This window comes from Hyperolius riggenbachi, chromosome 10, assembly GCF_040937935.1.
Source record: "Hyperolius riggenbachi isolate aHypRig1 chromosome 10, aHypRig1.pri, whole genome shotgun sequence".
In the NCBI taxonomy this organism is placed as follows: Eukaryota; Metazoa; Chordata; class Amphibia; order Anura; family Hyperoliidae; genus Hyperolius; species Hyperolius riggenbachi.
In genome coordinates, this window is record NC_090655.1 from 191,094,184 (window position 1) to 191,120,046 (window position 25,863).

General features: G+C 44.8%; 1 protein-coding gene across 4 annotated transcripts in view; it reads left to right on the forward strand.

Annotated features, from left to right (window-relative positions):
- Positions 1 to 25,366, forward strand: part of LOC137534105 (L-threonine ammonia-lyase-like) — a 101,364-nt gene extending 75,998 nt beyond the window's left edge. For all 4 annotated transcript variants that reach the window (XM_068255465.1, XM_068255467.1, XM_068255466.1 and 1 more), the window contains one exon: positions 23,606 to 25,366. In XM_068255465.1, the coding sequence (XP_068111566.1) occupies positions 23,606 to 23,704 (99 nt within the window). In that variant the 3' untranslated portion in view covers positions 23,705 to 25,366. The remainder of the gene's footprint in view (positions 1 to 23,605) is intronic.
- Positions 25,367 to 25,863: the final 497 nt, after the last annotated feature.

Consider the following 25,863-nt stretch of genomic DNA (forward strand, 5'->3'; position numbering starts at 1 on the left):
ATTCCTAAGTCCTTCTCCAAGTCTGATGTTCCCTGCTGTATGCCATTTATTTTATATGATGCTCTACCATTGGTACGTCCAAGGTGCATGACTTTACATTTATCAACATTAAATTTCATCTGCCACCTGCCTGCCCATATGGCCATGTTGTCAAGGTCCTGCTGTAATATGTCACTTGCCGTCTTAGTGTTGATAGTTCTGCAGAATTATCATATTAATCTATATTTATATTGATTGCAATATCGATTGTAATTTCTGTCTTTCCAACCATTGTGAGCTTCATATGGTTCCTAACCATATGCAACAGCTTAAAGCGAATCTGTAGCTGATTAAAAGAAAAAAAGTCACATACTCACCTACGGAGAGGGAAGGCTCTGAATTCTATAGAACCTTCCCAGTCCTCTCTTGCTGTCCTGGTTCCCTGCTGTCCACCGTTTGAACTTGCCACTTCCAGGAGCCCTAGGAAAGCGTTGAAAGCGCTTCTGTCCCCAAGTGCTCCCAAAGATGGGTGGCTCTGTTTGTGCATGCACAAGCCTTCCGAGGGTCCCTGTAGGCGTATTCAACAAGTTAGCTGAATAGGAGGAATGGGGGTGACAGTGCTGGAACACTTACTTTGGTACTTACCTCGGCAGGGAGAAGTTTCTGGATCCTAAAGAGTCTGCCCCGGTACTGCTCACCCATCTGTAAACCGTTGGCTCCCTCGGGCACATTGGAAGTAGCAGTAATTTGCTCAGGCACCAGTGGAGATAGCCAAGCCATGTACTGCACAGGTGCATACGCATTGTGCCTGCACAGTAAAGCAGACCTGATCGGGCTTGGCAATATCTGCCGGAGCCCGAGCAGAGCGACCCTTCTGCATATGTGCACACGCTGACAAGCAGCTGACAAGGACATCCTCAGGGGGTCCCAGCTCTGGTTCTCTGAGGAGGAAGGGAGAAGCCTTTTTAGGATCTAGAGGCTAGGAACACACTAGGCCAGGCATGGGCAAACTTTGCCCTCCAGCTGTTACGGAACTACAAGTCCCACAATGCATTTGCCTTTATGAGTCATGACTGTGGCTGTCAGACTCCTGCAATGCATTGTTGGACTTGCAGTTCCGTAACAGCTGGAGGGCCAAGTTTGCCCATGCCTGCACTAGGCGGTGTGTGAAACGCTGCATTTTTCTGCATATGCGTTTGTGCGTCTTTCGTCATAATGAAGTGCGTTTGTGTTTCACACATGCTTTTTGCTTGCGTTTTTATTGTGTTTGCATGTTGCACATATGAATCGCAAGTGCATTTTTGTGCGCTTTGTATGCGTTTCTGATATGCAATTTATGCAAATATTTTGGAATGTGGTCAGTGTAAGCACACATTTTCGATGTCCTCTCTGGCTCATCACTAGGAAGTCAACAGGAAGCAGAAATTCATTATCAAACTTGTTTTTTAAAAATGTTATACCTCTGTGTCCTGATTGACATACATTATGTGCGTTTTAGATGCATTTGGCTAGGAACACACTAGGCGGTGCGTGAAAGGTTGAATTTTGCTGCATTTACGTTTGTGCATTTTTTTGTTATAGAGAAGTGCGTTCTGAGTGCATTTGCATTTCGCGCATTTGTGGTTTTGTATGCATTTCCGATATGCGTCTTATGCACATTTTGTGGAATGTGGCCAGTATAAAAGCACGCTCTTGCATCATTCTTGCATATCACTCAACGTTGTTGTGACAGCGCTCCTTTCAGGATCTAAAAACTAGAACACAAACAGAGGCCACACATAGTGCATTACTGCAGTCTCAAATTGCAATGTTCAAACTCCACCCAACACGTGCAAAAAGTGATGTCAATGTGCTCCACTCTGTGCTGAACATTAACCCCTGCAACCTACCAGCTTACCGGATGGACACCACCTCACAATCCAGGTGGGTCTAGCGCATAGCCTTAGAGCGGCCAACTTCAAATCACAGCCTCCACACTGCCTTTTGTTCAAAGCCGAGTATATCCACTTTTAATAACACAGTTCCACATGTACAAAATATATAAAAACAAACATAGCGTAACACAGTTTGGTCAGTCAAAAAGGCCTGTGCATTTCCAGTGCACTCACATGAGTAAATGGGTAAAGGGCATCTCAGGCATCACAGCCCAACAGTATCGTTCCCACTCTGGCGATGCCGGCCTCCCGATCCTCCGCTCTGCATTACTCCCAGTTACTTGGCGTGTGCGTCTCTCCCGCTGCCCAATGACGTCAGCGCTCCTGGTCCCGCCCTACGCGTTTCGTCCAATGGATTCATCGGGGGCTGACGTCACAAGGGCGCCGACGTCTCTTATAGTATGGGCTCCTCCCCGTGCGGGCGCCGTAGCCGACGCTACTGATTGTCATCGCATGCGCGCTGAGCCGTCTGCGTCATTAATTTCCGTCTGGAGCGCAAGCACAGAGGCCCTTAATGATGACACTTTTTTTTCCTTTTAACCACTTCCCGACCGCCTAACGCACAGAGGCGGCCGGGAAGTGTGCCCTGCAAGGACCGGCTCACCCACAGAGGCGGCGGTCCTTGTAAGGGCATGGGCGGAGCGATCGCGTCATCCGTGACGCGATCCTCCGCCGGCGCCTGCCGCCGCTCACCCGCCGCAACATCCCGCCGGCCATACGGAAGCGCCGGTGGGATGTTAACCCCGCGATCGCCGCATACAAAGTGTATAATACACTTTGTAATGTTTACAAAGTGTATTATACAGGCTGCCTCCTGCCCTGGTGGTCCCAGTGTCCACCCTATGTAGCACCCAAGCACACTGATTCCTCCCCCCCCTGCCCCAGATCGCCCACAGCACCCCTCAGGATCCCCCCTGCCCACCCCCCAGACCCCTGTTTGCACCCAATCACCCCCCTAATCACCCATCAATCACTCCCTGTCACTATCTGTCAATGCTATTTTTTTTTACCCCCCCCCTCTGCCCCCTGCCCCCTCCTGATCACCCCCCACCCCTCAAATTCTCCCCAGCCCCTCCCCCTGCCCCCCCCCCTGTGTACTGTATGCATCTATCCCCCTGATCACCTGTCAATCACCTGTCAATCACCTGTCAATCACCCATCAATCACCCCCTGTCACTGCCACCCATCAATCAGCCCCTAACCTGCCCCTTGCGGGCAATCTGATCACCCACCCACACCAATAGATCGCCCGCAGATCCGACATCAGATCACCACCCAAGCGCAGTGTTTACATCTATTCTCTCCACTTAACACCCACTAATTACCCATCAATCACCCCCTATCACCACCTGTCACTGTTACCCATCAGATCAGACCCTAATCTGCCCCTTGCGGGCACCCAATCACCCGCCTACACGCTCAGATTGCCCTCAGACCCCCCCTTATCAATTCGCCAGGGCATTATTTACATCTGTCCTTCCCTGTAATAACCCACTGATCGCCTGTCAATCACCTGTCAATCACCCATCAATCACCCCCTGTCACTGCCACCCATCAATCACCCCCTGTCACTGCCACCCATCAATCAGCCCCTAACCTGCCCCTTGCGGGCAATCTGATCACCCACCCACACCAATAGATCGCCCGCAGATCCGACATCAGATCACCACCCAAGCGCAGTGTTTACATCTATTCTCTCCTCTAAACACCCACTAATTACCCATCAATCACCCCCTATCACCACCTGTCACTGTTACCCATCAGATCAGACCCTAATCTGCCCCTTGCAGGCACCCAATCACCCGCCTACATGCTCAGATTGCCCTCAGACCCCCCCCCCCTTATTAATTCGCCAGGGCATTATTTACATCTGTCCTTCCCTGTAATAACCCACTGATCACCTGTCAATCACCTGTCAATCACCCATCAATCACCCCCTGTCACTGCCACCCATCAATCACCCCCTGTCACTGCCACCCATCAATCAGCCCCTAACCTGCCCCTTGCGGGCAATCTGATCACCCACCCACACTAATAGATCGCCCGCAGATCCGACTTCAGATTACCACCCAAGCGCAGTGTTTACATCTATTCTCTCCTCTAAACACCCACTAATTACCCATCAATCACCCCCTATCACCACCTGTCACTGTTACCCATCAGATCAGACCCTAATCTGCCCCTTGTGGGCACCCAATCACCCGCCTACACGCTCAGATTGCCCTCAAACCCCCCCCTTATCAATTCGCCAGTGCAATATTTACATCTATTCTTCCCTGTAATAACCCACTGATTACCTGTCAATCACCTATCAATCACCTATCAATCACCCCCTCTCACCGCCACCATCAATCACCCCCTGTCACTGCCACCCATCAATCAGCCCCTAACCTGCCCCTAGCGGGCAATCTGATCACCCACCCACACCAATAGATCGCCCGCAGATCCGACGTCCGATCACCTCCCAAGTGCAGTGTTTACATCTGTTCTCTACCCTAAACACCCACTAATTACCCATCAATCACCCCCTGTCACTGCTACCTATCAGATTAGACCCCTATCTGCCCCTAGGGCACTCAATCACCCGCCCACACCCTTAGAACGCCCTCAGACCCCAGCCCTGATCACCTCGCCAGTGCATTGCTTGCATCTATTCCCCCCTCTAATCACACCTTGAGACACCCATCAATCACCTCCTGTCACCCCGTAGCACACCTACCCATCAGATCAGGCCCTAATTTGCCCCGTGTGGGCTCCTGATCACTCGGCCAAACCCTCAGATCCCCCTCAGATCCCCTTCCGATCACCTCCCCAGTGCATTGATTGCATCTATTTTCCCCTCTAACCACCCCCTGAGACACCCTCAATCACCTCCTGTCACCGCCCTAGCACTCCTATCCATCAGATCAGGCCCAATACAACCTGTCATCTAAAAGGCCACCCTGCTTATGACCGGTTCCACAAAATTCGCCCCCTCATAGACCACCTGTCATCAAAATTTGCAGATGCTTATACCCCTGAACAGTCATTTTGAGACATTTGGTTTCCAGACTACTCACGGTTTTAGGCCCGTAAAATGCCAGGGCGGTATAGGAACCCCACAAGTGACCCCATTTTAGAAAAAAGACACCCCAAGGTATTCTGTTAGGTGTATGACAAGTTCATAGATTTTATTTTTTGTCAAAAGTTAGCGGAAATTGATTTTTATTGTTTTTTTTTCACAAAGTGTCATTTTTCACTAACTTGTGACAAAAAATAAAATCTTCTATGAACTCGCCATACACCTAACGGAATACCTTGGGGTGTCTTCTTTCTAAAATGGGGTCACTTGTGGGGTTCCTATACTGCCCTGGCATTTTAGGGGCCCTAAACCGTGAGGAGTAGTCTAGAAAACAAATGCCTCAAAATGACCTGTGAATAGGACGTTGGGCCCCTTAGCGCACCTAGGCTGCAAAAAAGTGTCACACATGTGGTACCGCCGTACTCAGGAGAAGTAGTATAATGTGTTTTGGGGTGTATTTTTACACATACCCATGCTGGGTGGGAGAAATCTCTCTGTAAATGGACAATTGTGTGTAAAAAAAAATCAAACAATTGTCATTTACAGAGATATTTCTCCCACCCAGCATGGGTATGTGTAAAAATACACCCCAAAACACATTATACTACTTCTCCTGAGTACGGCGGTACCACATGTGTGGCACTTTTTTACACCCTAAGTACGCTAAGGGGCCCAAAGTCCAATGAGTACCTTTAGGATTTCACAGGTCGTTTTGCGACATTTGGTTTCAAGACTACTCCTCACGGTTTAGGGCCCCTAAAATGCCAGGGCAGTATAGGAACCCCACAAATGACCCCATTCTAGAAAGAAGACACCCAAAGGTATTCCATTAGGAGTATGGTGAGTTCATAGAAGATTTTATTTTTTGTCACAAGTTAGCGGAAAATGACACTTTGTGAAAAAAAAAACAATTAAAATCAATTTCCGCTAACTTGTGACAAAAAAATAAAAACTTCTATGAACTCACCATACTCCTAACAGAATACCTTGGGGTGTCTTCTTTCCAAAATGAGGTCATTAGTGGGGTTCCTATACTGCCCTGGCATTTTAGGGGCCCTAAACCGTGAGGAGTAGTCTTGAAACAAAAATGACCTGTGAAATCCTAAACGTACTCATTGGACTTTGGGCCCCTTAGCGCAGTTAGGGTGCAAAAAAGTGCCACACATGTGGTATCGCCGTACTCGGGAGAAGTAGTATAATGTGTTTTGGGGTGTATTTTTACACATACCCATGCTGGGTGGGAGAAATACCTCTGTAAATGACAATCTTTTGATTTTTTTTACACACAATTGTCCATTTACAGAGTTATTTCTCCCACCCAGCATGGGTATGTGTAAAAATACACCCCAAAACACATTGTACTACTTCTCCCGAGTACGGCGATACCACATGTGTGGCACTTTTTTGCACCCTAACTGCGCTAAGGGGCCCAAAGTCCAATGAGTACCTTTAGGATTTCACAGGTCATTTTGAGAAATTTTGTTTCAAGACTACTCCTCACGGTTTAGGGCCCCTAAAATGCCAGGACAGTATAGGAACCCCACAAATGACTCCATTTTAGAAAGAAGACACCCCAAGGTATTCTGTTAGTAGTACGGTGAGTTCATAGAAGATTTTATTTTTTGTCACAAGTTAGCGGAAATTGATTTTTATTGTTTTTTTTCACAAAGTGTCATTTTCCGCTAACTGGTGACAAAAAATAAAATCTTCTATGAACTCACCATACTCCTAATGGAATACCTTGGGGTGTCTTCCTTCTAAAATGGGGTCATTTGTGGGGTTCCTATACTGTCCTGGCATTTTAGGGGCCCTAAACCGTGAGGAGTAGTCTTAAAACGAAATTTCTCAAAATGAGCTGTGAAATCCTAAAGGTACTCATTGGACTTTGGGCCCCTTAGCGCAGTTAGGGTGCAAAAAAGTGCCACACATGTGGTATCGCCGTACTCAGGAGAAGTAGTATAATGTGTTTTGGGGTGTATTTTTACACATACCCATGCTGGGTGGGAGAAATCTCTCTGTAAATGGACAATTGTGTGTAAAAAAAATCAAACAATTGTCATTTACAGAGATATTTCTCCCACCCAGCATGGGTATGTGTAAAAATACACCCCAAAACACATTATACTACTTCTCCTGAGTACGGCAATACCACATGTGTGGCACTTTTTTGCAGCCTAACTGCGCTAAGGGGCCCAAAGTCCAATGAGCACCTTTAGGCTTTACAGGGGTGCTTACAATTTAGCACCCCCCAAAATGTCAGGACAGTAAACACACCCCACAAATGACCCCATTTTGGAAAGTAGACACTTCAAGGTATTCAGAGAGGAGCATAGTGAGTCCGTGGCAGGTTTCATTTTTTTTTGTCGCAAGTTAGAAGAAATGGAAACTTTTTTTTTTTTTTTTTGTCACAAAGTGTCATTTTCCGCTTACTTGTGACAAAAAATAATATCTTCTATGAACTCACTATGCCTCTCAGTAAATACTTTGGGATGTCCTCTTTCCAAAATGGGGTCATTTGGGGGGTATTTATACTATCCTGGAATTCTAGCCCCTCATGAAACATGACAGGTGGTCAGAAAAGGCAGAGATGCTGGAAAATGGGAAAATTCACTTTTTGCACCATAGTTTGTAAACGCTATAACTTTTACCCAAACCAATAAATATAGGCTGAATGGGTTTTTTTTTAATCAAAAACATTTTTGTCCACATTTTTCGCGCTGCATGTATACAGAAATTTTACTTTATTTGAAAAATGTCAGCACAGAAAGTTAAAAAAATCATTTTTTTGCCAAAATTCATGTCTTTTTTGATGAATATAATAAAAAGTAAAAATCGCATCAGCAATCAAATAGCACCAAAAGAAGGCTTTATTAGTGACAAGAAAAGGAGCCAAAATTCATTTAGGTGGTAGGTTGTATGAGCGAGCAATAAACCGTGAAAGCTGCAGTGGTCTGAATGGAAAAAAAGTGGCCGGTCCTTAAGGGGGGTAAAGCCCTAGGTCCTCAAGTGGTTAATTATCAATAGGTCTCATCCCTTGATTTACACTGCGCCATCTTGTGTTCAATCATTCTTTCATGACTTCATCAGGAACTGTAGAAATTGTAGACCTGCACCATCCATATAAGTTTTATGCTCTTTTATTTAACCACCTGGGCGGTAATGACGAGCTTAGCTCGTCCATTACTGCCGCGGTGGATTGCTCAGCCCCTGGAGGGTCTTTTTTAATAAAATGTTCTGTGGGGGGTATAGCTAGCACTTGGCTAGCTACATCCCCCCTGATCACCGCCGTCGCGCTTTGATTGCCCTCGATGGCCGCCGAATACATACCAACCCCCTCCCCTGGAGCCCGCAGCCTCTCCATAGCCTCCAGGGGTCGCTATCGGAACTGCGCATAACATGCCCAATCGTCGCCATAGCACCGCCTGAAGCTATGGCGGAAGTCTCGGCCATCGCGGGATCGCGGCCAGGTGAATATCGCTGCCGGCGATCCGAAAGGAGGGGAACAGTGCCGAGGGACTTGGGGGGGAAAGTGTAGCTAACTTTAGTGCTAGCTACACTAACCTAAACACATTTTTTTTTTAAAAGCCACCCGCGGCCCCATGGCCTCAATAAATGTAACGCCAGGGTGGTTAATGAAAAGACACGTTGACAAATGAATTGCAACGTTTCGGAGGGAATCCCTCCTTTCAGTGGCAGTGTCAGTGTCTAACTTGTTACAAAACCTGTAGCTTTATATAGTGTAAACGCTTGGAGTCTTAGCCAATCACAATGCAGCACGCCTATGGTGACCAATCCCCTGTCCGCATTAAAAAGCGGACCTGATGGGGAACTTAAACGCTAACATGCAAATGTTTGCAGGCCTGGACACGCCCACATCATGCGCACTGAAGCGTAAGAGACGCGGCCGGCGCGCCAGACTGCAATGCAAAGCGCCGACCAATCAGCGGCGAAGTAGTGTGACATCATATTGGTACCGCCCCCTGAAAGGATCGGACCAGATGGGGAACCTCACTCGCTGCAAGGACGGCACAAAGCGCCGCCCTTGTTGGTACTGACGTCACTGAACCACGTGTGCAGAATGTAAACAGACCGCACATGTGGTCCAAACATCACAGCCCGCCGCGGGACGCGACCCTCAGGCTCCACCCGCCTCTCAGGAACAAGTCATTCAGGTCGGAACTCCCCACCAGAATCAAAGTGGAAAACAATTAACTATACATACAAATAATAAAATACATACAGAAATGCCCAGATATCAGCGCATACAGCAATAAATTACATCAATGGCAGCACATCAAATTCCCTATTCATACCCCGAGGCTCTAATGTATCTAATCTCTTTATCCAAATGGCCTCCCTATTTAATAACCTCCTGAGTCTATTGCCACCTCTCCTTGAAGGGGGAACCTGCTCTAGTATTTAAAACCTTAATTGGCTAACAATGTCCCGCTTGTACAAAATGGGAAGGGATTGATAATTCAGTACATTTATTTTTGATGGTAATCTTATGCGCTGCAAGTTTGCTTTTAATAGATTGTGTTGTTTGGCCCACGCATAATGCTGGGAATAGACAGTGCGCTTTTGCGGCTCGATTCTGCGGCCCGATCGATTCCCCGCTCGATTTCACGCCCGATTCTCTTATCTTCCATTTGTTTTCCTTAACTTTTCCCATTGTTCCCTATGCAAAATCGAGTGCGGAATCAATCGGGCGTGAGATCGGACATGTCGGAAATTATCAAACGAGCCATCTTAATAGCTAAAAAAACGCTATATTCCTAGCATAAGAGTCCACATGGGCATTTTAAAGCATAAACTACAAATTTTGAATTGCAGTCAAACTGCCCTTGTATTTTAAAAGTATCGCCCAAATGTGGATGTCTCACTATGGGGCCTTTAATTACACTATTACAATTAACGCAATTCATGCATGGATTTGTACCATTAGGACGATTAGACAAAGGCTGTCGTGCATGGCTCGAGCCCAGGTCTGCAGGTATCAGCCTATCCCTAATGGTTGGTGCCCTCTTGTATGACATCAATGGAATTCAACAATATCTGGGAAGCGATCTTTAAGGATATGCCAATTCTGTCGTATTGCCTCAGCAATCTCATTGCTGTTCACGTAATACTGGTATACAAAAGGGATACGTTTATTGAGTCCCCTCCTACGGTTAGTATTACCTGTCCTATGCTTCTCTGTCTAGCCCTACTGAGCACATGTTGGGGATACTGTCAATGTAGGAACTTTTGTTCCATCTCATCCAATCTTTTTTTCTCTCAACTGACCTTCTTCTACAATACGAGTAACACGTTGAAACTGACTTCACCAGGAAGTCATCAGGAAGTGGAAATACATCATCAAACTTGGTTTTATAAAAAAAATGCACGAAAAAACACATTAAAAACGCAATAAAACAATATACCTCTCCGTCACCATTGACATACATTATGTGCGTTTTAGATGCGTTTTGGAAAAATATGCAGCAAGTTCTGCGTTTTCTAAAATGCACATTGCAGAATGCAAACAAATGCGTTTTTTCATGCGGCCCATTGACTTACATTATATGCATTAATGCTAGCGTTTTACGCAACGCTACCGTTTCTGCCTAGTGTGTTTCTATCCAAGAGGCCTAAGCCTCCTGAAGTAAGTACCCTGAAGGGGCTCCTCTTTTTGTTTCAGATTCCCAGAAACAGGCACAACATTAATTTGCAGAAATACTAATTTGTGCAGTACATTCAGTGTGGGATTAGGAGCATAAAATGATTGTTATACAGGTGAGTATAGTTTTAAGGTGCCCACTAATGATACAATCTTGATTCTACAATTGTACCAAATCTATGTAGTAGAAGGGTAAACTGAGTGAATTTACTTTGAATGATTACGTTAGGTAGTCTTACGACTGTATAATCAAGATTGGGCACCTTTAGGAAGGAGGCTAAATGTATGCTGAAAGTATCGCTACCTGATTGGTAATGAAACTAGGGCTATATGGGAAATGACCTGTAGAAGTTATTTCCAGACAGGGTATGAGAACTTTCATCTACAGAACATTCATGAGATGTATGTTCTGATTCGGTGAGATTCTCCAGGACTAAAGATCTCTAGGGGACCTGATACAGATTTATCAAACATACTAGGTAAGAAAGGTCTGTCATTCTTGCCTGGGTCATTCTGAGGATTACTGACAGGCTAGGGAATTAGTAGTTGTGCAGATGTAGCAGTGTGTGTGTACTCACATTGACAAATCTTTTACATGTATCTGAGCCAGGCTTGGAATGCTGCAATGACCAGATCAGGGATGAAGATCGATGAAGAACATATACGTTACTTTTGTTCTTCATTGATCTTTAGCCCTGATTTGGTCATACAGTAGATGTTTTCAGTTAACCAAGCATTAAGTAGCACCCTCATTCAGACTAATTCATCCAAACACGACATGCATGTAGTCAGAGCCGCCCCGCTATTTTCCGTGTATTTGCTGTTTATTGGATAAACCTGGGTTCATTGGAGAAGTCCAGATGTGTTACTAACGTGTTATCCACTTCTGCCAAAGAGTGAATCACAAAGGCCAGTGTACATTCCTGGCTCTAAGCTCTTGTTTTCCCTTCGGAGATGGAATTTGCTGTTGTAATTCACAAATGGTTCTCATTATTGTAACCAAAATAAACACTGAGCCTTAACTCCTCCAATCCTGGGCCTACAGTGTAGTAACGCATTGTCAGTTAGCTTAAGTGCTTGCTGGTATAAAAAGGGGCACACGTTTCCCTCCATCAAGGGACTAGTCATCTTTCATTGTGCTCCTCCGCCACACCCAGCTGAGAGACTTACAGGAAGTGAGCGTAGAGAGTGAAAACTTACAGAACACGTTTAGCCTTGTGAGGGATCTGGCTCTGAAAGAAGTGATGTGAATTCTGGGAAGTTCTCAAAATAACAAGACTCTATTTACTTATATATTGTAACATAATATAAGGGTTTTAAACTAGCAATTAAATGTTATGCTTAAAGTGGACCTGAACTCTTGCAAAGGACAGAGGGAAAACAGAGAAATGTACCCTGTATGCATTTAGAGAGTTTAGCCTGTTGAATTACCCCTCATCTGTGGTTAATCACAACTGTATTTTGATCTCTGCCTTGGCAGAGCAGTTAGTTTGCAAACACAGAATGTTAACCCTATGTCTGCTTCCATGAAAGCAGGAAGTAGACACACTGCAGATTTATTGCAGGACTTTTATCAGCTGTAGCAAATAAATGTTTTTCTTTAAAGGTTATTATGATGTTGCTTATCTTTTAGAGCAGAGAGGAAGTTCTGAGTTCAGGTCTGCTTTAAATGTGCAAGTGAACTAAAGTATGGCAATTACTTTAGTTAAAAAAAACAAAAAAACTATCCAGGGAGATGAGCCTGTTCCTGTTTCCCATCCTTGGTCACAAACACAGATGGAAGGCAGCACCGGAATGCCAATAAGTTCGAGCGTGCCACGGTCCAAACCCCAGTGCCTTGTGGGGAGCAGCAAATCAAAACGATGGATCGGACCAGCACCAAATTGTATACACTGCTGCACATATGGAACGCATGTCCTTTACTTAAAATAGATGGTCGTTTTCTTTTTTCTTACAATATATGGTGCTTGTAATTGGTTGTTGGTTCACAGATTCCAAAAATGTCATTCTATAATCTCCTGTGTTTCTCTCTACGGATTTTAAATAACTTCACAGTTTGTATGTATATACTGTATAGTTCTCTGTCAGTAACCAGTAACTGTTTGTATGTGGTCCAGTGTTTGTCATGGAAAGAATATAAAGACATGGCAACAAAAGTTGTTTAGGTAATACCTTTAATGACTAATTGTACAAGATTCCTTTACAAGCTTTCAAAACTTTTTCTCCTTCAGGGATGATACAGAATTGGATCAGAACCTTACTTTACTTTTGCATGGTTCTGATCCAGTTTGGTATCATGACTAAAGATAAAGCTTAACATTTCGAAAAAAGCTTGTAAAGAAATCTTGTACACTGATTTTATGGCCAAGCTCTTAACTACCCAGTCTACAACAAAAGGAGTACTACAGTGACTACCTATATGGGCAGATGTTGTCTTGGTATCGCAAAGTGAAAGAACCCAGTTTAAGAGGAATATGGAAAATGCTATTGCTGATTTCCTTAAAAATGCCACTTGCCTTACTGATTTTCTGCCTCTGATGCCTTCTGAGTCCCTGATATGCAATGAAAGAGATGTTCTGACTCCATTCTCACCCCATGCTGGTTACAGGTTTGTAAGGGCCAGAAGCTACATGCATCTCAGAAAATTTGATCGACCTTGGTGCGAACACAATCGCCAGCAAACACATTGAGATGAACGTTTGCCATTCATCACGTCATGCAGGACGCGGTGGATTCCGGCTGTAAACATTGTGTACAGCTGCTGGCAGTTGTCCATCTGAATCGGGCCTAACTCAGACCACTGTTATAACAGAATGATCACCATGACAGCTGGGAAACTGGCGTTTTTTTGTTGTTGTTTAAAGGACCACTGTTGCGAAAATCTTAAAGTTTAAAATATATGTAAACACTTACACATACGAAGTATGTATGTTTCTTCCAGAGTAAAATGAGCCATAAATTACTTTTCTCCTATGTTGCTGTCACTTACAGTAGGTAGTAGAAATCTGACAGAACCGACAGGTTTTGGGCTAGTCCATCTCTCCGTAGGGGTTTCTCAGCATGGCCTTTATTCTTTATAAAGACACTTTTTGAAAAAGATTCATAAGAAGATGCTGGCCAGCCTCCATGCTCGCTGCACACTTTTTTGGCAGTTGGAAGGAGAAACTGCCGTTCAGGAAATGCTTTTGAAAAGAAAGAAAACCCAGAGAATCCCTCATGAATAGAGGTGTAGCGAACGGTTCGCCGGCGAACGGTTCCAGGCGAACATTGGTGGTTCGCGTTCGCCTGCGCCAGGCGAACTTTTACGGAAGTTCGATTCGCCCCAAAATGCACTATGAGGGTCAACTTTGACCCTCTGCATCACAGTCAGCAGGCACATTGTAGCCATTCAGGCTACAGTAAGCCCTGGAGCCCCTCCCCCCCTTATATAAGGCGGGCTCCGGCGGCCATTACACTCACTCGTGTGCCTGCTAGTGAGAGGAAAGGGACAGCTGCTGCAGACTTGTTCTTCTAGGGACAGATTAGTTAGGTTCTTGGCTGCTTAGTTTGCTCCTTGGCTGATTGTTATTGCTTTATAGCACCCTAGCTTTTGTCAGAGCTCATCCTGTACTTTTTTTTTTTTTTTTACTGTGTGTCAAACTGACACTTTTGTTGCATGCACAGCCTTGCTAATTGATAGTGTGTGTGTGCCACTGCCAGCAGCCCAGCACATTCAGTGACTGACTGCCTGTGTATGTGACAGGGAGCTGCACATTGTACTACCCAGTACTGCATATACCCCCAGTACCTGTTGTGTTTACTTAACCCACCTCATCACTGCACATAACTACCTGTAGTGTTGAGTGAACCTAGCTCACTGCATACACCTAATACCTGTTGTGTTTACTTAACCCACCTCATCACTGCACATAACTACCTGTAGTGTTGAGTGAACCCAGCTCACTGCATATACCTACAACCTATTAGTATTTCAAAACATCAATAGTATTAGATGCCTATTCATAAACTTGGTACATAAAAGATATATATTTTTATTCTTATAAACCATGTATCAAACAATTGTGTTCATAAAATATACATATAAAATTTCAGGCAATATAGGTACCCATATAATCAATAAAATTGCTTTAACATAAAACATTCATCCATTCAAACACACTCAGACCTTCCAATGTGTAAAAAATAGAAGGGGATGTGTGAAGTGGATGGATATAGGGTTATTTAGGACAAGTACATAAAGAGGGGGAGGGGTTTGGGCGCGTACAACTTCTTGAGTGCTAGTATATTATGCAATAGATATGGATAGTAACGCTATGGTGGAAACTCAGTAGGTTAGGGGATGTCAGTATTTGTTGCACAAGAATCCTCTTCAATGGTCTTATCGTTCCCCTTGTAATTAGTCCTATTGAGTAATAGAGGTACTGATTCACTAGTCAGTAACGTGGCATACAGTTCTTTCCCCCGTATTAGCGTTATCCAGTATGTATTTCAGGAGCGGTATACCTTTAGATGTAGTTCTATATACTCACGCTCCCCTCTAAGTTGCCTCTAGGATCCAATAGGGATATAAATCCAGTTTACGAGTTGGAGCTCCGGCCGGCTGCTTTACAACTCGTGACAGCTCTTGTCTCCCGTGTGTTCCTCTGCCGCTGCGGCGGTGAGGCGCAGTGGCGGTTCCGGGTAGCGGCTAGTTCAGTTCCGGTGACGTCACCTGTTGCCTGCGTCTCCTATTGCGTGGTTGCGTGGTAACCACTATACAGCTCCAATGCACAGACTTAGTAGGAGGCGTTTTCCGTGCGTTTTAAGTGATGTGCTGCATTCCTTAGTGCAATTCGGATCCCCAGGTGGATTTACGCGTTTCAGCGGTCCACAGCCGCCTTTATCAAAGCCAGTAAAAGATGAACTGCCGCCCTGGAGATGTTATAGTCTGGATGATCCCTCCCATATTGGTGGAGGTTTCTCCTGGGTCATAGAGAGTGGATTGTCCATCAATGTCTATATTCATAGATCTTATATTAATTGACATATGTCTCCACTCGTGGATATAATAAGGAGTTTATTCAGGCATGTCTAAAAGATAAAAGATAGTGACTGAGTTTTATATTTTTTGTTGTTTGCTTAAAAAATATAAAAAAAATATTAAAAAATATAAAATAAAAAAATATAAAAATATATATTAAAAAAATAAAATATAAAACTCAGTCACTATCTTTTATCTTTTAGACATGCCTGAATAAACTCCTTATTATATCCACGAGTGGAGACATATGTCAATTAACTGACGGAACGGAACTGAACTAGCCGCTACCCGGAACCGCCACTGCGCCTCACCGCCGCAGCGGCAGAGGAACACACGGGAGACGAGAGCTGTCACGAGTTGTAGAGCAGCCGGCCGGAGCTCCAACTCGTAAACTGGATTTATATCCCTATTGGATCCTAGAGGCAACTTAGAGGGGAGCGTGAGTATATAGAACTACATCTAAAGGTATACCGCTCCTGAAATACATACTGGATAGAGTTACTATCCATATCTATTGCATAATATACTAGCACTCAAGAAGTTGTACGCGCCCAAACCCCTCCCCCTCTTTATGTACTTGTCCTAAATAACCCTATATCCATCCACTTCACACATCCCCTTCTCTTTTTTACACATTGGAAGGTCTGAGTGTGTTTGAATGGATGAATGTTTTATGTTAAAGCAATTTTATTGATTATATGGGTACCTATATTGCCTGAAATTTTATATGTATATTTTATGAACACAATTGTTTGATACATGGTTTATAAGAATAAAAATATATATCTTTTAAGTACCAAGTTTATGAATAGGCATCTAATACTATTGATGTTTTGAAATACTGATTAGTCATACCCAGCGCAACTGGTCTTTTGTTTAATATTGTTTTTTTTGCTTCGTGTGGGTCAGTGGGATCCCACACGTGACTAGTTAGCAGCGGGTGAAGTAGTAATCTCTAATATCAACCTACATTAGCGCCCTCCACCCTTTTAAATTTTATACCTACAACCTGTTGTGTTGAGTGAACCCAGCTCACTGCATCCTACTACTACCTGTTGTGTTTACTTAACCCACCTCATCACTGCACATAACTACCTGTAGTGTTGAGTGAACCCAGCTCACTGCATATACCTACTACTACCTGTTGTGTTGAGTGAACCCAGCTCACTGCATCCTACTACTACCTGTTGTGTTTACTTAACCCACCTCATCACTGCACATAACTACCTGTAGTGTTGAGTGAACCCAGCTCACTGCATCCTACTACTACCTGTTGTGTTTACTTAACCCACCTCATCACTGCACATAACTACCTGTAGTGTTGAGTGAACCCAGCTCACTACATATACCTACTACCTGTTGTGTTTACTTAACCCACCTCATCACTGCACATAACTACCTGTAGTGTTGAGTGAACCCAACTCACTGCATATACCTACTACCTGTTGTGTTGAGTGAACCCAGCTCACTGCATCCTACTACTACCTGTTGTGTTTACTTAACCCACCTCATCACTGCACATAACTACCAGCAGTGTTGAGTGAACCCAGCTCACTGCATATACCTACTACTACCTGTTGTGTTGAGTGAACCAGGCTCACTGCATCCTACTACTACCTGTTGTGTTTACTTAACCCACCTCATCACTGCACATAACTACCTGTAGTGTTGAGTGAACCCAGCTCACTGCATACACCTAATACCTGTTGTGTTTACTTAACCCACCTCATCACTGCACATAACTACCTGTAGTGTTGAGTGAACCAAGCTCACTGCATATACCTACTACCTGTTGTGTTGAGTGAACCCAGCTCACTGCATCCTACTACTACCTGTTGTGTTTACTTAACCCACCTCATCACTGCACATAACTACCTATAGTGTTGAGTGAACCCAGCTCACTACATATACCCACTACCTGTTGTGTTTACTTAACCCACCTCATCACTGCACATAACTACCTGTAGTGTTGAGTGAACCCAGCTCACTGCATATACCTACTACCTGTTGTGTTAAGTGAACCCAGCTCACTGCATCCTACTACTACCTGTTGTGTTTACTTAACCCACCTCATCACTGCACATAACTACCTGTAGTGTTGAGTGAACCCAGCTCACTGCATATACCTACTACCTGTTGTGTTGAGTGAACCCAGCTCACTGCATCCTACTACTACCTGTTGTGTTTACTTAACCCACCTCATTACTGAGGTGGGTTCACTCAACACCTGTAGTGTTGAGTGAACCCAGCTCACTGCATATACCTACTACCTGTTGTGTTGAGTGAACCCACCTCACCGCATCCTAGTACCTTTACTGTTCAGTGAACCCAGCTCACTGCATCCTACTACCTGTTGTGTTGAGTGAACCCACCTCACTGCATCCTAGTACCTTTACTGTTCAGTGAACCCAGCTCACTGCATATACCTAGCATCCCCCCGAGATGGACAAAATGGACAAACCAGGTAGAGGCAGACCCAGAGGAAGGCCACCAGGCACCGGCAGGTCTGTGCGAGGTGGTGTTGCTGTGATTTCGTGCGGACCTGCCCCAAAATACAGTGCTCAGAAAAAGGCACGTGCCATCACTTCCCAAAATCGTGAGGAGGTGATTGAGTATTTAACACAGAACACCTCATCTCCCGCAGCCACCAGCGCTACAACAAGCACCACATCCGCTGCATTTGACACTTCGCAGGAGTTATTTGGTGGTGGTGGTGGTGAAATCACCGATTCACAGCCACTACTGCAACAACAAGAAGACGGCGCAGGTACACCACCTCCTACGTCTGAGTTAGGTGGCGATAGTATGGACGTAACGTGTGTGGAGGGGGCTGATGAAACACCTGAAGTTGGTGCAGTTGAGGAGGTGTCTGAGGAAAGTGCAGCTGGCCAGGAGGATTATGATGACGATTATACGGATACCACATATGTTCCCGGTAGAGGAGATGACCAGGGGGACAGTTCAGAGGAGGAGTCAGAGAGGACTAGGAGGAGACGACTCCATGATAGAAGCAGAGGGAGCTTGTCCTCAGAAACAGCTGGGGGCAGTGTCCGGCGCCATGTATCGCCCGCTATGGCCAGACAGCCAACATGTCCTTCAACGTCAGCTGCTGATGCCACTGTAGCGCCATCAGCCCAGGGGGGCTCAGCGGTTTGGAAATTTTTTAACGTGTGTGTCTCAGATCGGAGCAAAGCCATCTAGTGTCTCTGCCAGCAAAAATTGAGCCGTGGAAAGGCCAACTGTCACGTAGGGACAAGTGCTTAAAGAAGGCACCTGGAGAGAAGGCACAAACAGCTATGGCAAGAACACCTGAGGAAAAGCAGCACCCCTCAAAAGACAAGCCGCCGGAGAACAACCGCGGCAGCCGTCAAAGGGGGCTTCTGCTGCTCCACGTTCCCATGGTATTGTTCGTGGCTGGGGGGAGGAAGAATGGCTACACTTAAACAATTTAAAAATACAACCATCTAAACTTTCAACCAATTTAAAAATACAACCATCTAAACTTTCAAACTATTTAAAAATACAACCATCTACATTTTCAAACAATTTACAAAAATGCCAACAAAACTTGCCCTCCGTAAAACATTCTTGGCAAATGCTTTCGACTTGGTTTGTCTTCCGCTGGCTCAAGGGACCACAGATGCCTGGTCTGCAAAGCACGGTCAGGGCAGCTACAGCATGGGTCTCAGCAGGCTCCCACTTCGGGCCGGAATCCAACCTTCATTCCCCGCGGTGACAATGGCAGACTTGCCCTCCATAATGGATTCCCGTTAAAGGATTTAAAGTTAATTCATTTTAAATACACAGCAGGGCCTCGAAAGTCCGCCTCCTGTATTGTTATTTTTGGTCACTACCTCGGGGCGGGCGTGCATGCCTGCCTGCTGCCCTCCTTGGATGTGTAGTGGTAGCAGTTTCTCAGGCTCCACACCGGATTCCATCCCTCATTCCCCGGCCATTACCCGGGGTCACAAATGGCAGACTTGCCCGCCTCCATATGATTCTCGTGAAAGGAATGTGGTGTCATCTTTGCCCGCTATAACTGGTTCTCGTTCAAGGATTTAAAGTACATTCATTTCAAATACACAGCAGGGCCTCGAAAGTCCACCTCCTGTATTGTTATTTTTGGTCACTACCTCGGGGCGGGCGGGCATGCATGCCTGTCCGCTGCCCTCCTTGGATGTGTAGTGGTAGCCGTTGCTCAGGCTCCACACCGGATTCAAACCTCTCATTCCCCGGCCATTACCCGGGGTCACAATGGCAGACTTGCCCGCCTCCACAGGATTCTCATTGTAGCGTTACTGAACAAGTACACAGCAAGTAGAAAATGTAATTTAAAAACAAAACGTAAGCTTTTTAACAATGCCATGGAAAGTTGAGAAGGAAGTCACACATTACCTGACATCACTGAGTGAGGAAGAGCAATCTCGCCATGTTGCGCAGTAGTCCAGCATGGCCGTCACTACACAAACAGCTGTTTGCGGTGTGTTACACAGTGAGTTTGGTGTGCCAGTGTGAAGCAGTACTCTAATTACACTCCCTGATTGATGTATACACATGCAAGATGTTTTAAAGCACGTTAGGCCTGCAATTTAGCATTCAATGTGATTTCTGCCCTTAAAACGCTGCTTTGCGTCACATCCAGATTTTTCCCCGGGACTTTTGGCATGTATCCCACTCCGCCATGCCCCCATCCAGGTGTTAGACCCCTTGAAAAATCTTTTCCATCACTTTTGTGGCCAGCATAATTTTTTCTATTTTTCAAAGTTCGCCTCCCCATTAAAGTCTATTGCGGTTCGCGAACTTTTCCGCGAACCGAACCTTCCGCGGAAGTTCGCGAACCCGGTTCGCGAACCGAAAATCGGAGGTTCGCGACATCTCTACCCATGAGCAGATGAGCTAGTCCAAAACCTGTCCGTTCTGTCTGATTTCTACTACTTACTGTAAGTGACAGCAACATAGGAGAACAGTAATTTATAGCTCATTTTACTTTGGTAGAAATATACTTCTTATCCAGGGCCGGAATTACCATAAGGCACTGTAGGCACGCGCCTACAGGCGCCTGATGATTAAAAGGCGGCTCACTCCCCTCCCTGAGCTCCTCCCTCCTTCCCTTTGCAGAGTCCTGATGAGAGTGTAAATGAGAGGTTACTCACCCAGCTCTCAGCATTCTAGTGATGAGATCTCCATTCAGTCAAGGGCACCTCTAGTTACATAATACTGAGGTTACTTCTGGCTACCTAATACTAAGTGGCACCTGTAGCTACCTATGACAGGCAAGAAAAGTAAGGGAGAAATTACAGCTGGGTCAGCTGCCAGCACACTTGCAGTTCGGTGGGAGTTTGTAGATTCATGGACGGCGAAATCTAAGGTGCCAGGAGGTACCTGGATTCATGGAGGGCGAAGTCTAAGGTGCTCTTGTGAGGTAAATCAAGGCCTGTTCTTATCTGTATATGTTTACATCTATTTTAAAGTTACGCAGAATGCCCAGTTTAGCTGGATACACCCATTGCCAGAGAGGTGACAGCAGGAGAGTAGAGAGTGGCACAGAGGTGACACCAGGGATGTAGAGAGTGGCAGAGAGGTAACAGCAGGGTAGTAAGGGGGTGGCAAAGAGGTGACAGCAGGGGAGGATGGCAGAAAGGTGACAGCAGGGGTTGGTGGCAGAGAGGTGACAGCAGGGGATTAGAGGGTGGAAGAGAGGTTACCACAGGAGAGTAGGTGGTGGCAGAGAGGTGACAGCAGGGGAGTAGAGGGTGGCACAGAGGTGACAGCAGGGGAGTAGAGGGTGGCACAGAGGTGACAGTAGGAGAGTAGAAGGTGGCAGCAGGGGAGTAGAGGGGGGCACAGAGGTGACAGCAGGGGAGTAGGAGTTGGCAGTGAGGTGACAGTAGGAGAGAAGAAGGTGGCAGAAAGGTGACAGCGGGGGAGTAGAGGGTGGCAGAGAGGTGACAGCAGAGGAGTAGATGGTGGTGGGGAGGGCAGATGAGAGATGTCAGCAACCTGGTGAGGGTGGCTTCACCCTGCTAAGGTGGATGAAAGGGTCAGCTAGGTTAAAGTGTAAGGCCCCATTCACATGTAAAATCGCAAAACGCTAGCGATTACCACGGAAAAAATCACTGGACACTAGCGTTTTTGGGAGCGATTGCAATTATCGGTTCTATACATGCTAATCGCGATCGCTGGTTGCGTTATTACGAGTTTCGGCGTTCCACGCCTTCGTCTGACGAAGGCGTGGAACGCCGAAACGCGTAATAACGCAACCAGCACACGGTTTTCCCTTGGGGGAGCATCTAGGGTCGCTTTCCACCTGATCCTCTCGACTCCGATGGCCACGGCAGTTTGAGGTGCACCCACCAAGGAAGGATTCTAAAGATTTTACATGCTTGTATTCAACTTATATCTAGTAAGTGAATTTTTATTTGCGCAATTTGTTTGAATAAAGCGTTGTTACACTATGGAGCGCTCCTCCTTCTCTATTTTAGATTATCTTTTCCATGGTGTACTAACACTGCTTGTTGTCCTCGGGGTTCCTCTCGGGTCCTTTTAACTCCTGTGCACTAAGGAAGAAGTAATCTAGTGCTGAGCTTTTCAACCTTTTTTATAATTGTACCACTTTTATCACCTGAAAATGTTAAAGTACCACCACTGTGCCTGCATAGGGGGGGGGGAAGACTCCCAGCAAAGGATCTCCTCTACTAAGGAGGAAGAGGGAAGCCTCTTTAGGATTTAGAGGCTTCCCCCTCTTGAGGTAAGTAACCCCCAGGGGAACTTTTTTCTTACAGGTACACTTTGAGAAAAGAAGGGCATATGGGAGGGGAACAGAAGTAGGCACTGGTGGGGAAAACGATTAAAATTAGATTGCTGGCCTACAGATTGCCATTATTGGCAATCTGTAGGTAGATTGCCAATAGAGGCAGCCTTTCCAGTTCCTCCCTTCCCCCTCCTGCTTCAATATAGGGAGCCTCCCCTAACCACCAGAGGGCAGGTCAGTGACTCACCAAAGTTCGCTCTTCGCTGTGCTGCCCCGCAGCAAACTTCAGACCTCAGATCATCGGTAACCTGGCCGCAGTGAAGAGACAGCCAGACGAACGGTGCACAGTGACAGCACGTATACTTCAAATACAGGAAGTGAGCCGTGATGTCACTTCCTGTATATACCCTGTCATTGTGCATTGTTCGCCCAGCTCTCTCTTCACTGCTTAACTGAGGTCTGAAGTAGGCTGCAGGACAGCACAGCCAGGAGCGAGGGAGGGGGAGCTGAACTTTATGGAGGCAGGATGGGACCAGGACAAGTGGCAGGCGGGCAATAAAGTGTCAGGCAAACCCGGAGTGTACCACCTAGCCAACAGCAAAGTACCACCAGTGGTACGCGTACCACCAGTGGTACGCGTACCACAGGTTGAAAACCCCTGATTCTAATGGACAATGCTTCATTCATCTAGTGGAGCTTCATTCATTTATTGACTCCGGTGCAGGGGTACTAAAAGCATACCTGAAGTGACATGAGATGAACATAGGTACATAAAGTAGTAGCCCTACAAAGAGACGGTCTGAAATCCTTTTCTGTTTTCATGCACCAAAAGTGTTATAACAAAACAAAAACCTAATGTCGTTATGTATGCAAATGAGGCAAACAGTCACATTTAGCTGATTTTCTGAAAAGTAAGAAAAAAGAAAACACTAAACACTTTTTTTGTGGCTGAGGAAATAATGCTGATACGATTTTAGTTCTGAAAAGTACAAAGGGTCATTACTTCTGTTTGTTTTGCAGCTGAATGAAGCAGATTTTCCGTCAGACTATCATGGCTGCTGTTTAGCATTCCATCTTTAAAATTTAGTCTATTTAACATAAATATTGTTAATTTCCTTCACACTACTGATTTTAAATTTGTGATCAGAATTCTGTTTTTGGTATCACTGTAATTCATGCAGAGTGTTTTTCACAAATACAGGTAACTTGTCTAGTGGAAACCAGGGATAAGAGCCACTCGTTACAAGTAAGAACAGCGCTTGCCGACAAGTACTCCACACTAAAATGGATAGAACAATAGGAGGAACAGAATTGCGCTCGAGGATGGATATACTGTAAGCTCTTTATTACTGCAAGTACAGTAAGAGACTACTTTTCATCAGCACATGACTTTGCTTTCCTGTTTGAAAAACACATCATGAAGATTCCTGAGTATCATTTTCCTGAATGATATATTATATTGTTATATGTTTTAAGCAAAGATGATGCTGCAGAGATACTTTATTGGTCTTCTGTACAAACATGCTACAAAAACAGTATAAAACGTAAAACATTGATTTCTTTTGCCCAGAGGTCAGTCAGTAGGAACCTGTGTGACTTTATGAGAGCTCATGCGGATCATTCAGAAACAGCCTTATCAGTTTGCAGACAGACTGTACACACGCACTACTGTCGGGAGAACGACCGCCCAGCGGGAGGGTCTGATGGACCCGTCGTTCTCTTTAGTAGTGCGTGTGTACGCACCTTTCCTGCACTGGAAACAATATCTGTGCTGCTAATGTTCTATTTCTTAAGGGGCCCATACACTGGCCGATTTCAGCCATCGATCGATTGAATCGGTCGGAAATCGATGGCCGATAGATCGTTTTGATCTATCAGACAGGATGAAAAATCTAGGTTGATCTGCTCCTAGCAGCACATCGATGGCCCATAGAGTTGCATTGGATCTAATGGTGCAATAATGCATTTAGATTGATTTTCAATAGATTTCCAATAGATTTTATTCAGAAATCTATTGGAAATCTGTTCCTAGTGTGTGGCACACATCAGATAGATTCCTGTCAGATTCGACCTGACAGGCATCTGACAGAAATCTATCTGATGGTCGAATCTGCTGCAAATCTATCAGTGTATGGCCAATCAAATCAGAAAACAGCAATTTTTTTTCACTGATGGCACTACTATAACTTGAATTATTATTGGTTTCTATGTGTTTGCGTATTTTTGTCTTAATTCACTAAGTTTTACTTTATTCTGATAGCACATGTAAAGTTTAATGCATGGCAACACTTGACACGCCCTATGCACACTATTAGATATGTTGGTAATGTGTGACCCTAACATTTGTGTATAACAATCAATAATGCACTATCAGTGAAAAGTTTAGTGAAAAAGCCCATTGTACATTACCAACGTATGGTATGTTATCCTTTTGCCACCCATTCATTTTCTATAACTTTATGCTTCACAATTAAATTACACTGATACCCAGTCCAATCTACCCCAACTCCTTGCACCCTCTTGACTTAGTTATTATTTTTGATCATTTAATGGTGCTCTCAGACAGCAGATAATCTGGATCAGCTTGCCAAGCTGGATGTATGGCACAAAATGATAGCAGTACAAGGTCATAGTAATGCATTGGTTTCTGTTAATTATAAAAAAGACTGCAAACACAGATTCTGGTATTGTACCTCAGTTAATACTGCATGATAAATATGTCAGTCATTGAGTGGGCAGTTATTGCCCATGTATAGCCAGCTCTTTATTCTCTTGTGACATATGAGCCCCTTGCTTGTGATAAACATGCTGTTAATGTTCTTTATTTCTGTTTTCTAGTACGTGAAAATATATGTACTGTTTGTTTCTAATTTATTAAATAATTCTCCCTACCTGATAATGTGTGTTTTACCTGTATTGGTTTATATAACTATTAAATAAAATGGATATTTTACAATCTGAATGGGCTAAAGTCTGGTATGCATTGTAAACAGAAGACATGATGCTCACAATCCAGTTGCAGAATGATTTACAGGACCCGTCAGTGGAGAGTGGAGGAGAAGCAGGAAGCCTCTGGTACTTGGATCCCAGGATATAAGACAAGTGTTAAACTGGCAAAATATAAATTACTTTTTTTTATGGAGATGCATTAGGGCTATGATTGGTAAACAAGGTGCAGACAAAAGATTTGAATTAAAACAGCAAGATTGGCAAAATGTCACATTTGGGTGGATTGGTAATCTGCTGATTTTTTATCTCGGGGACTCCAACAGTCAGGGATCTCTTTCACATTCACCTTACAGTTTAAACAGGCACTGTCGTGAGACATATAGTATAATGCAGTAAATTAGTCAGGATTTTAAAGTAATCTTCTTGGCTTTAGCCTCAGAAACACTTTCTTTCTCTCTCTATATATACACTGTATATTGGTATGTAAACCTGCCCTCCAGGTGATTCTTA